The sequence below is a fragment of the Dipteris shenzhenensis genome, chromosome 27 (assembly GCF_047967505.1).
Source record: "Dipteris shenzhenensis isolate YYH24624 ecotype China chromosome 27, Dip_SZ_1.0, whole genome shotgun sequence".
In the NCBI taxonomy this organism is placed as follows: Eukaryota; Viridiplantae; Streptophyta; class Polypodiopsida; order Gleicheniales; family Dipteridaceae; genus Dipteris; species Dipteris shenzhenensis.
In genome coordinates, this window is record NC_141622.1 from 40,262,332 (window position 1) to 40,274,151 (window position 11,820).

At 42.3% G+C, this 11,820-nt stretch overlaps 1 protein-coding gene across 3 annotated transcripts in view; it reads left to right on the forward strand.

Moving 5' to 3' along the window:
• Positions 1-11,408, forward strand: part of LOC147884297 (RNA demethylase ALKBH9B-like) — a 32,565-nt gene extending 21,157 nt beyond the window's left edge. For all 3 annotated transcript variants that reach the window (XM_087398359.1, XM_087398358.1, XM_087398360.1), the window contains 5 exons: positions 325-725; positions 4,086-4,171; positions 4,253-4,563; positions 4,747-4,818; positions 11,278-11,408. In XM_087398359.1, coding sequence (XP_087254485.1) covers positions 413-725; positions 4,086-4,171; positions 4,253-4,563; positions 4,747-4,818; positions 11,278-11,383 — 888 coding nt within the window. In that variant the 5' untranslated portion in view covers positions 325-412 and the 3' untranslated portion in view covers positions 11,384-11,408. The remainder of the gene's footprint in view (positions 1-324; positions 726-4,085; positions 4,172-4,252; positions 4,564-4,746; positions 4,819-11,277) is intronic.
• Positions 11,409-11,820: the final 412 nt, after the last annotated feature.

Sequence of the window (11,820 nt, forward strand, 5' to 3'; positions counted from 1 at the left end):
AATCTCCAGGAGTAAAGCTGACCTTATGCCTGGAACTTTTGACTTTTGACCTGCACAGTAATACTTACACATTTGTTGGTATGAAAGTTACTGCCTTTTTTATTTTGTTATAAATATACTCATAAAGGTTTCTTGTATGATCTAAAGCTGGAGGCCATCCTCTTCTCAAATACCTGTACCCCTATAAGACATGCATTATCTAATTGGGAATTCTTATATTCTTACTATCAAAATAAGGCTTTCCTTTATTCTAGGCTGCTGCTTTTTATTTATTCCTGAATCATGACAGGGTGTCCAATTCATATTCCTTTTTTGTTTTGGCAGACAACCTCTTAGGTGTGATGGATTGCATGAGCACAAAGGGAAAATATGAAAATAACTCCAAATGAGGTAAATCTGGAGATAAAGTGATATGGTTACTCCTGGGCACTACATTGGTTCTACTTCTACGACAGTTGCTGCTGTGTCATGTAGAAAGACAGATTTAGCTGCCGAAAATGCAAGGGAATGCTGCCAGTCACGAGAAGCCAAAGAGAAGGCTCGACTGCTAAAAGTAGTAAGGTGTGAAAAGGACTTTGTACTCCCAGAGTACATAAATGGCAGATTGCTTAACATTTTGGAAGGATTGGAGCTACATACCAATGTTTTTAATGGTAAAGAACAAAACCGTATTGTGGAGTTCATCTACAACCTACAAAAACAGGGACAGAATCAAGAGTTGCGAGGTAAGATCCCTGTGCAGATGTTGTGGCCTTTAGAATAATGCCTTTAACTAAAAATGCTCACATTCTTGTAATTTTCAGGTTCTTTGACATGCATGCATTAGTTGCATAATATATTTTAAAGAAATGGCAAGTCTGCTTGTGGCTGGCAAGCAATAAATCAAGCTGAATGCCTAGAGATGGCATCCCTCACACAAAACATGCAAGAATGAACAAGGGCATACACTTCTCACCCTCTTATGAGATCCTCCACTCTTGTTTTGATCAAGATATATACTCCCATTAACTGATCTCACGAGTCACTCTTTGGTCATTCACAACCCTCTTACTCTGTCAACTGTAATCATCATCAGCATCCCAGATCAAACAATCCCACAGAGACAGATGCCATAATGTCCATAAATAATAATGGGAATTGGAAAAAGCTAGAAAGCTATGAAATCAAGTGAAAAGATAAAACCAGCTTTTCAATGTAAAGATTATTTATGTCAAGTAAAGATTCAAACCTAAATAAATAGGGAATAAATTATACAATTTTAATTGGAAAAAGCTAGAAAGCTATGAAATCAACTGAAAAACTAAAAACAGCTTCCTAATGTAAAGATGATTTATTTCAAGTAAAGATTCAAACCTAAATAACTAGGGAATAAAATATAAAATTTTAATTAAATATTTCTAATCTTTCTTTATAAAGTTTTGCCCCATGACACACAATTAATTGCACGAATGGGCCTAGAACAATTAATGTGTCCTAGGCTTGCTAGGACCATAACTCAAGCTAGACTTTTCAGGTTAACCCACGCTCTGGTGGGACTTCAGACCTATCTCTTTTGTATTGTGTCCATAGTTTTGGACTGAAATAGATTCTTGTGGTGGTTTCTATATCTGGCTAGATCATGCATCTATTTGAAGCACATAAAGTTAAGAAATTTGTGATTCCATCCACCACATACACTGTGTGAACTCCTGGGATTCTATCAGTCTGCCGCTGTGCGTACCCTAGGTTGGTTGATTTCTAATAGTTTTGGCTTGCTCAAAATATGATAAATTCTTTCTATCTTGGGTGGTGCGCTGCCGTGTTAGCTAGATTGTCTAAGCATTTTTTTGCTTAGATGCTCGTTTGGGAGAGACTAAAATGACATCATATAGTCTTCACAAGCTTGAATGAAGAGAATGTGGACTACTTTTTGATTAGCATTCTCCTTTAGTGCTAGCCTGAGTCTGCCCTTCAACTCCACAATGCCCATAGAAACTCAGTACAAAGACCTTTGTATAAATGGATGCTTAAGTGTGTGGGTGTGTGGATTTATATGTGTGAGAGCATATGCTTATATGTTGGTCTACACCCACCGTTGTGCGCTGATGACATTGAAACTGCACTATGTGTTGTTTTTTTAGAGGATGAGTTTGGGCACGTTCGTGGGTTCATCTAGACGTATAGTTTAACCTGACCTAATCTATTGTAGTTTAGCCTAACCTAGCGTAGTTTGGCATAACTTAACCTAACCTAGTGTAGTTCTGCCTGACAAAGGACCTAGTGTAGTTCTGCCTGACAAAGGGGATAGAGAGGCGATGGACAGGGGCGAGAAAGACAGGAGGAGAGGGGGAGAGAGGTTGGGGAGAGGCGAGGGTAGAGGTAGAGGCTAGAAGGGTTGGGGGTGCAGTTGGGAGAGCTAGAGAGGGGTGGCAGCTTGGAGGTTGGGCTGGGGAGGAGCGCCAGCACAAGGGAGGGGCGAGCGCGGCGGTGGAAGGGGTTGGGAGGGTTCGCCAAGGGGAGGGTTAGGGAGGGAAGGGTCAGAGCAGGCGGAGGGCTAGGGACGGGCACAGGAGGGGTCGGCGGATAGGCTGGGAGGGACAGAAAGGGGGAGGGCATGGTGGATGGGCTGGAAGGGAGAGAAAGGGGGGGGGGGAGGGGGGGCTCTGAGGGGCGAGGAGCATGAGGGCAAGGGATAAAGGCAAGGAGAGGGGGGGAGAAGGTGAAGGGCATGGGAGAGGCAGGGAGATGGTTGGGAGGGAGAGAAAAGTGTGTTGTGTGTGTTTTTTTTTTTGGGGGGGGAGGGGCAAGGAGGGAGAGGGGCAAAGGAGAAGGGCAGGGAGAGGGGGGAAGAAAAGAGGAGAGAGGTAGGGAGAGCGGCGAGGGGTGGCACTGCGAAGGGGAGGGAGGGAGGGACGGGGAAGGATTAATTTTTAGTTCCGGGCCTTTAATTTTAAATTTTCATGGGGGAGGGGGGCCATACTAACTTAGGTTAAACGAATGAATTAGTGAAAAGGGGGGAGGGTGTGTGTGGGGGGGGAGACTTATTGATTGTTTTTTTTTTAAAATTCGATGGGGGGCCATAATAGCAAGCTCTTTCTTGGGTCGCAAAGTCGCGTAGTAGAAAGGGGTACTTTCTTTTCACTATTTGTTGTTTTAGGTTTCTGTTTATGTATTCAAGAGCTTTCCTGTGAAATAGTGAGTGCAAGGCATAAACTAATGCAATGTTCTGGTTCCCTTGCAATGCTTTGAAGAAATTGGATTTGGCATACTCCAGAAAATATGAGCTCTGATATCTTCCCAAGAAACCGCTACACTACTTTATAAGAAGTAATAACTATAAATCATTTTAATATTCCAATAAAGTTTGGATATAGCACAATGTGTTGGAAAAATAGGAGGAGCCCAATGATAAGATTATAAGGAAGAGTCCAACGACAAAAGGAAATCACTAATCCTTGTCCTAAGTACAATATACTAATATATCATCTTGGAATCTTCATCTGTTCTTTTATGATTTGTATGGAGTATTTTCACGTCAAGCGATTCCTTAATCTCCCTGGTTTCATGGTCCTCTTCCATGTACATTCAAGACATTGATGCTTTCTTGAGATCCCGAAGCTTTACTGTTGTGGTTGGAGTGGCTAGCTGTTGTGGTCAGAGTGGCTACCCTGTCCTGCAATGAAATTTCTTAGTGCTCGAGTACTATGAACGAAACTTGAACTAATCTGATTGATAAAATTTGCTTACAACAAAATCAATCAGGAAATCATGTGAAGTGTATGGTGTGATGTTCAGGTTGATCCTCTGTGACATACTTACTCCAAGGAGATGCCTGAAGTTATCATATGTTATTTGGGGCACTTTTTGCATCTTGTGGCTACTTTTATGTTAGCTAGCATGGGGGCATTTTGAAGGGATTGTCTTCAAGGTCATTGATGTGTCTTCGTGTTAAACTTCTAAAATAGCTGAGGCGATCCTATTGAACAAATATCTGCTGCTTAATTAAAGACTTTTGAGTCTGTGTGGTCCAATGATACATGGAGAGGGGGCGAGTGGTATAGCAAATGCTAAAATTGTGTTGAACAAAATAGATTTTTTGTTTTCAGAACGTACTTATTGCGAGCCTCGAAAATGGATGCGGGGAAAGGGTCGTGTGACGATCCAATTTGGTTGCTGCTATAACTATGCTGTGGTATGAACTGCACTTTCAGCAAGTCTTGTCTTCAGCAGGATTTACTCATTAACAACTGAAGTTTTGTGTTGGTTATGTCAGGATAGAGATGGGAATCCACCTGGCATTATGCGTGATGAGGAAGTGGATGAAATCCCTCCACTTTTCCGAATGATTATCAAAAGACTAGTGAAGTGGCATATCTTACCTTGCAACTGTGTGCCAGATAGCTGTATTGTGAATATTTATGATGTGGATGATTGTATTCCACCACACATTGATAGTCATGACTTTGTTCGTCCCTTTTGCACGGTGTCGTTACTTAGTGAATGCAAGATCGTTTTTGGGTCAGCCCTCAACATTGTTGGGCCAGGTGAATTTGAAGGGTCCTTTTCACTTCCATTGCCAGTGGGGTAAGTGCAGCTTCTGTTTTTTTGGGTTACATCCTAGCTCCTACTTTGCATTGCTATAAAGCTGCAAAGATGTGCACTTTATTGAGAATCACAAATATGGTTCTGTTCTGTGCCAACAAGGAGGTTTAATAATCATTTGAACCTTCTTTTTTGTATTTTGACCAATCTGGTGCAACCATGCAGGTCGGTTTTAGTGCTGAATGGTCATGGTGCAGATGTGGCCAAACATGCCATCCCAGCAGTGCCTAAAAAAAGGTAGGGACAAGAGTCTTCAATACTCTAGTTTTCGACATGACTCTTCTTATATATAGACTGGGATAGCTATCAAATGTTTTTGGTGTAGGCAAATATTTTCTCTGAAGCATTTTGTTGTACCATTAATCTGCTGTTGTATTTATTGGTTGTATTCTACGGGGGAGCGAGGGGGATGCCTCAGACTCTTCTTATGGCCCCCCTCAACGGCATGTGAAAAATCGGACATATCCTATCACATATGCCTGGGTGTGGGTGATTTCAATCTAGGTCCACACAAGAGAGACATGAGGAGGAATGTCCTAGCTCTACCACCTCATCTCCCAAATCTGTGAAGCCATAATGCTACCAATGAGCTCCATGTTACCTGTCCGTGAGGTCCGCAACACTGTGGACGAGTTGTTACTCCCAAGTCTTTGAAGCATAATCAAGTCTTTTGTAGTTAAGATTTCCCACTGCAACTTGCAAGGATCAGGATCCATGAAAAGTTTTAAAACATATTACGGATGCACACATAGATAGATTCAAGAAAAGTCACGAGTCTTCAAGCCACGGACTCCAGAATCCTTTACAGAAAGGCAAGACGGCTAGCAAGAAAAATGATTTAAGAGACATTGTGATTTTAAGGAGATTCAGAATGTGTGTACATGTGCATGCATGCATCTGTGTGGGGAGACGAGAGCAAATTTTCTCTTACTGAGAATCAATTCTGAAAAATGATATTCTCACTCTCTTCTAAAATCTCTAACTCCTCATGGATCCCTTGGAGGCTGGGGTTTGAGTTTGTCCTCTAGAGGATGATCCAAAATCTTCTTTTTCATTCAGATGCTGTAATTTTGGCATCCTCTTAAACCATTTTGTGATTGAACAAGTAATCCAAACTTATGTAATTGACATGACCAAAACGAGCATGCCAAAGAGCACTTTGGGATGTTTTTGACACAGCCATTGTAAAAGAGGTTTTGCATCAAGCTTATAAAGACCCATGTGTTTTTCATTTGCAATTCTCTTCTGAGATTCTACAATGAATAGACCAAGCTGTTTGTCATAATTGCATCTGCCATTTTTTACCATTATTGCTGTAATTGCATCTGCCATTTTTAAACTTTCCATCCTTTTGTGCATCACTCTTGTTCCCTTTCGGCATTGTTGTATTTGTGAAACTTTCCCTTGCCATGGGTAGCGACCGATTGCTCACCGTAACTAGAGGCATGAGAAAAATCGGAGACCCTTTCCTCCAACAACAAACCCACTGGCTCATCAAATGAGGTAACAACAAACCCACCGGCTCATCAAATGAGGTAGGAGCTGCCCTTAGGGAAATTTTCTATGAAGTAACAAATACTCCATATGAAGGAGCTAAACTGTTGCGTGTGAGTGAGTCCAATTTTTTGTCCTCAATGGTCTCATCAATGCACAATGGAATCACCTTTGTCTGGAGCAGAGAATGTGCTTGAATTGACCGCGGATGAACCCACAAAATGTGTCCATGAACTGAGCTCGAATGGCCACGAGTTGTTGGAGAGTTGTTGCAAAACACGAGAGTGTATTCCACAAGAGAGCTTGACTCAACTGGAAAGCTTTGTAGGCCATCTTCTGGTGGTTCTAGTGATGTCCTATAGGCCATGGTATGTGCCTTGTAGGCATAAATAAAGGCACTTGTAGTGTTAGTGTCTTTTAGGCCACATAGGACACGTAGTCCTATGTGACACCTAGGACACTTAGTCCTAGGTCTAGGTACTTGTACCTTGTACTTCTCTTTTTCCTATTATCCAAGTTTGACGTGACGGCTAAGACTTGTGCGACGCTTTGCTACCTACACTCTCTCTCTTTCATTCGATCCTACAGTGGTATTAGAGCGGGGCTTACTGCCCTTCACCCGTACAATCGCACCTTCATCCGTATAGTCGTACGGTACGACGACTGTACCTACAGCCAGATCCGTACATGCGTTCCATACGCTGCACTTGCGTTGTACATCGTACCTGATCCGTACACATGTACATGCGCCGTACATGTCTGTTCCGTACTAGAGCCACCGTACCTGCGCCGCCGTACAGATCAGTACTTGTACTGTCCATACTGATCATCGTATTGCACTACGTACATCTTCCGTACCTGCATGTGGGAGCATCCATATAACTGAAGTACTTCAGATCTCTGTACAACGTACAGCCATACAGCCGTACACAGTACATCGTACGGTGTACTTGATCGTACAGTTGCTATACAATGTACTTGAGCTGTCCGTACAGCTAGTACTTCTTTCGAGATCTCCATACAGGTGTTGCACGTACAAGGTCACATTCAGGACATTGGTATTTTTTGGGGCTTTCAATTCATTTCACCTTCTTTGGTTGCAATTTCTTGCAAGAACATTGGGGCTTTGGGATTTGGTCTGCAATCTCTTGTTGTTTGCAATACATTGGGGCTGATTGGAGAACATTGAGTCACATTTGCAGGACATTGAGTCGGATTTTCAGACATTGAGTCTTTTCTGGAAGACTTTGAGTCAGATTTGCATACAGTGGGTCACATTTGCAAAAATTTCAGCAAAATTTGGGGCTTTTCTACATTTGCCCTCTTTTTGGCCTATTCGCCCTCAATAAATTTGGGGCTTTTGCCAGATTTGCTGTTTTTGCAGTGAACATTGCCTGCCATAGTCACATTTGGGTCAGATCTGCATTTGCCCTTTGATCCAGGTCGGTATTTGCTGTCATTTTTGGACAGCCAGCTTTTTGCAGTGACAGCCTTGAGGCTTTTGGGTTTTCAGGTCTTTTTCAGGGTATCACATTTGCTATGGCTGGGAACAATCAGGATTTATTTGGCGCCGGATGGCTCTGGGCCGCCGAATAGAGACCGTAGGTTAGTTGCTCTATTTCACGCCACGGTTCTATCGTGTGGTCAGTGGCCTATTTCAGGATCGACCTCCAGTCGACCATTTTGGGCGGACTCGATCTCCCAATTGGGTCTAACTGACTACGACTGGTGGCTATATAAGAGCAAGCCCGTGAAGCCCATATTCATCACTGGCTATAGCAACCCTGATTCCTTAGTATCCAGCCTCCGTCCACTACTGTTTCCAGCATGCCATCGAAGCTTCTCACATAGGAGCACATGGTTGGGAGGCAGCGCCATCTATTGTATCAGTTTTACAGTAATCACTCTCCATACTATCAGCTTTTCTCTCTTGCATACGTGATCCTGTTATCTGTTGAGCACAGACGTATTTTTTTCTTACATCACACACACACACACACACACTTCCTATTCCTTTCCCCCTTTACTTTCACTTTACCCTTTTTCCTCCCCCCCCCTCCCATCTTTCCCTATTCACTCCTACCTCCCTTAATTTTCCCTAATCTTCCTTATTTATTTTCCCTTTTACTAACACTTTCTCCCAATTTCTCCCTATAATCCTTTTTCAAAAAGAAAATTATTAAAAAATTCCCTAAATTTTCTTTCTCAACTTTTGATTTTTTCATTGTTCCTTACTTTCTTATTTGTTCCTTAAAACCCCCCTAAGTTTCCCTTATTTTCCTTAATATCTTCTTTATTTTCTTAAATCTGTATTTTTAAATATTTTCTCTAATTTTTCCATACAGGAAGAGGCAAGGCTTCCAAGCCTATGGGCAAGCCAAAATCTGCGCATAGCAGCTGCAATTTCTCCCATGCATCTAAAAATACAGCAGATAAGTCAAAGAAGAAAAGATGCAACTATTGTTGCAAGCCTGGACATGACATTTCAGAATGCAGGAAGCGCATTGCTTCGGAGAAAAAGAAAGCAAGATTGACAGTTAATGCCTCTCATGCTATTGAATCCCATGAGCCAGAAGATGCTTCACATGCACATGCTCTTCAGGATGATTGGGCATGGGCTGTCCATTGCTCATTTGATCCCTCCAAAGCTGATGCATTCTTTACTGCTAATGATGCTCAGTCCTGGTACTTTGATAGTGGTGCTTCCAAACATGTCACATCTTGCAGACAGTTGTTTCATTCTTTAGCTGATGCACCTCGAGGGGGGACTGTCACATGTGCTAATAATGCTTCATATGCTGTAAAAGGAATTGGAGATGTGTAGCTCACATCCATTTCAAGCCATCCTGTTACTCTGACAAATGTTCTTTTTGTGCCTGGAATTGAAGTCAACTTGATTTCAATTTCAGCAATTGCCACTTCAGGTTTCAGAGTTATTTTTGATGGCTACTCATTGATGGTGACTTTGGATCTAGCAGTGGCAGTGACCTCGTAGATTGAGATTAGGATGAATCTTCAGAGATTTGAGTCTTGAGAGTCGAAAGCTTCCTTTCAATTATATGTATCGAGATGCAGTTTTCATTCATGTCACATGTGACAAGATTCAATTGTCAGTTTAAGCCTTTAAGTACTCAAAACTTGTGAGCTCTTCAGTCGTGAGTCTTAACTTTTAAGTCTTGAGTGATGAGTCTTGACTCTTAACTACATTGTACAAGTGCATTGTTTCTTCTTGCATTATTTAAGTGTAGCTTATTGTACTTCTAGAATCTAGCAGCTAGCTATGCTAGCAAGATGTACATTTGTATACTTATACATATATTAATTAAATATTTATTATTATAACCACAATGGCGTGTCTTACGTGTCTTATCTTTAAGACACTTTAGACACTCGTGTCTGAAGCGTGTCTAACGTGTCGTGTCTTAACGTGTCTTACAACCATGCTCAGCTTAGCAGATTCATGCACATGCCCAGTTCATAGCATTGGCAGGCAGTGAAGAGAGTCTTCAGATATCTCAGCACTCAGGATTTAGCCCTTTTCTATGGTGATCAGGGTTCACTTACCATGCATGCTTACACGGATAGTGACTGGGCAGGATGTTCCGACACCAAAGTGTCACATACTGGCGATTGTTTTTTGCTTGGCAATTCATGTATCTCTTGGCTCAGCAAGAAGCAACCAACAGTTGGCACATCTAGCTGTGAGGCTGAGTATAGGGCAGCTTTCACCGCTACAGTAGAGTGTGTTTGGCTTCGACAGTTACTTACAGATCTTGGTATACGCCAGACAACCTCCACTATTGTCTACACTGACAGCCAGAGTGCTTTGGCCATTGCGCGTAACCCAGTGTTTCATGCGCGTGCCAAGCATATTGAAGTTCATTATCATTATGTTCCGGGAGTGGTTGTCAGCAGGAGGCAGAGAGTTGTCCTATCTTCCCACAGAGGACAACATAGCAGATATGTTTACAAAGGCACTTCCTCGTCCCAAGTTCGAAGTCTTTTGACAGGCTTTACACTTGGTTCCCTTTATTACATGATCTGACATCCCTTGATCCTTTTGGATGAACATGTGCCACCATGACCAGAAAATACCAGGTATGCTGAGACATTTTCAGAGTACTTCAGCCCATCCCATGGAGGGGGGTTTGTAGGCCATCTTCTGGTGGTTCTAGTGATGTCTTATAGGCCATGGTATGTGCCTTGTAGGTATAAATAAAGGCACTTGTAGTGTTAGTGTCTTTTAGGCCACATAGGAGACTTAGTCCTATGTGACACCTAGGACACTTAGTCCTAGGTCTAGGTACTTGTAACTTGTACTTCTCTTTTTCCTATTATCCAAGTTTGACGTGACGGCTAAGACTTGTGCGACGCTTTGCTACCTGCACTCTCTCTCTTTCATTCGATCCTACAAGCTCCTGTGAATGAAAGTACTACTCCTGGGATCTATGAAACTGAGATGTGAGGAAACAAAATAGACTAGACTAATCAAACTAGGACTAGCCTACATAACCATACCATTGCATATGTTTCTATATGGACCCCTTCTATTTCATTCATCTTAAAGGATAGTGTGGATTGGGAAACCACCAGTTCTATACTTCCACCTGTTTTGGGGCAGCATCGTGCATTCTCTACCTTGTTTCATCTATCGTTGGCCTTTAAAGTTTGTAACTACTCTTATAAATACTCGCTTCTTCTTTGTGCATATTATCTCTTGCAAGGGATGAATACTTGCTTCTGCTTTGTTCATATGTGCATGGTGCAGCGATTGAAGGCAATGGGTAAGGTGAAGGGTGATCAGAGAAGGCAAGAAGGCGAACCCAACAAGGAACGTAGAAAGAAGCTTAGCAATGGTAAGACTGGGGGCATGGGAGGCTTAAAGGACCGTGGGCATGTAGAGGGGCAGAGAGGACGAAGGAAGAGGATATGTGCATGTTAATACCACTACTTTGTGCATTTGTGCATGTGAACCTCTTGCAAGGGAATGGACGAGGCTGAAAGGTAAGTGAGAGAAGACAAGAAGGCAGATAAGGAATGTGGAAAGAAGATTAGCAATGGTACACTCGTTAATGGGACTGCGGGCAGGGTCAGAGAGGAGGCAACAGGAGAAGCAAGGGCAGGCAAAGGGGGGTAATTATTCTTCCAGTAGTGCTGATGTCATGAAGTTAATTTGGTACTAACAAAGGGATTTGGCTTCAGGATCTCTATCACATTTCGAAAGATGGACCCTTCCAAAACACCGTATGGATTTATACCTGATCCTGACCTCCTTGGCACCCAACCACTTTCTTTAAAAGCGAGCTAAACAGCAGCTCAAATGACAAGACTTACATACTCAAATGACAAGACTTACATACTTTCAGCTCCCAGTGTTTCACTTTAATCTTCTACTTAATCAGGTTTGCCTTCACCAGCATTTCCACATTTTAATGTATTTTGCAAAGATCAGAATTGCGCTGGCAAGCTGCTACTATTGTCACTGCCTTTCACATTGAGGCATTTGATGTAGATAATGTGGACATTTTTAAGCCTTTTTCTAAAACTTTTCCTGAATATTAATGAAAAGTGTTTCTGCCATAGGAGTGGATGTGCTGATTTCCCAATACGAAAGTTGCACTGAGCTGACATTTTGATTAGTTTTCTGTCTGCCCCCAACTCTAGGTGCTGATGAACTTGACATCCATGACAGTTTAGCTAGTCCAAGCTCCTGCGGCTCTTGGCTCTTGGACTCGATGACTTTGT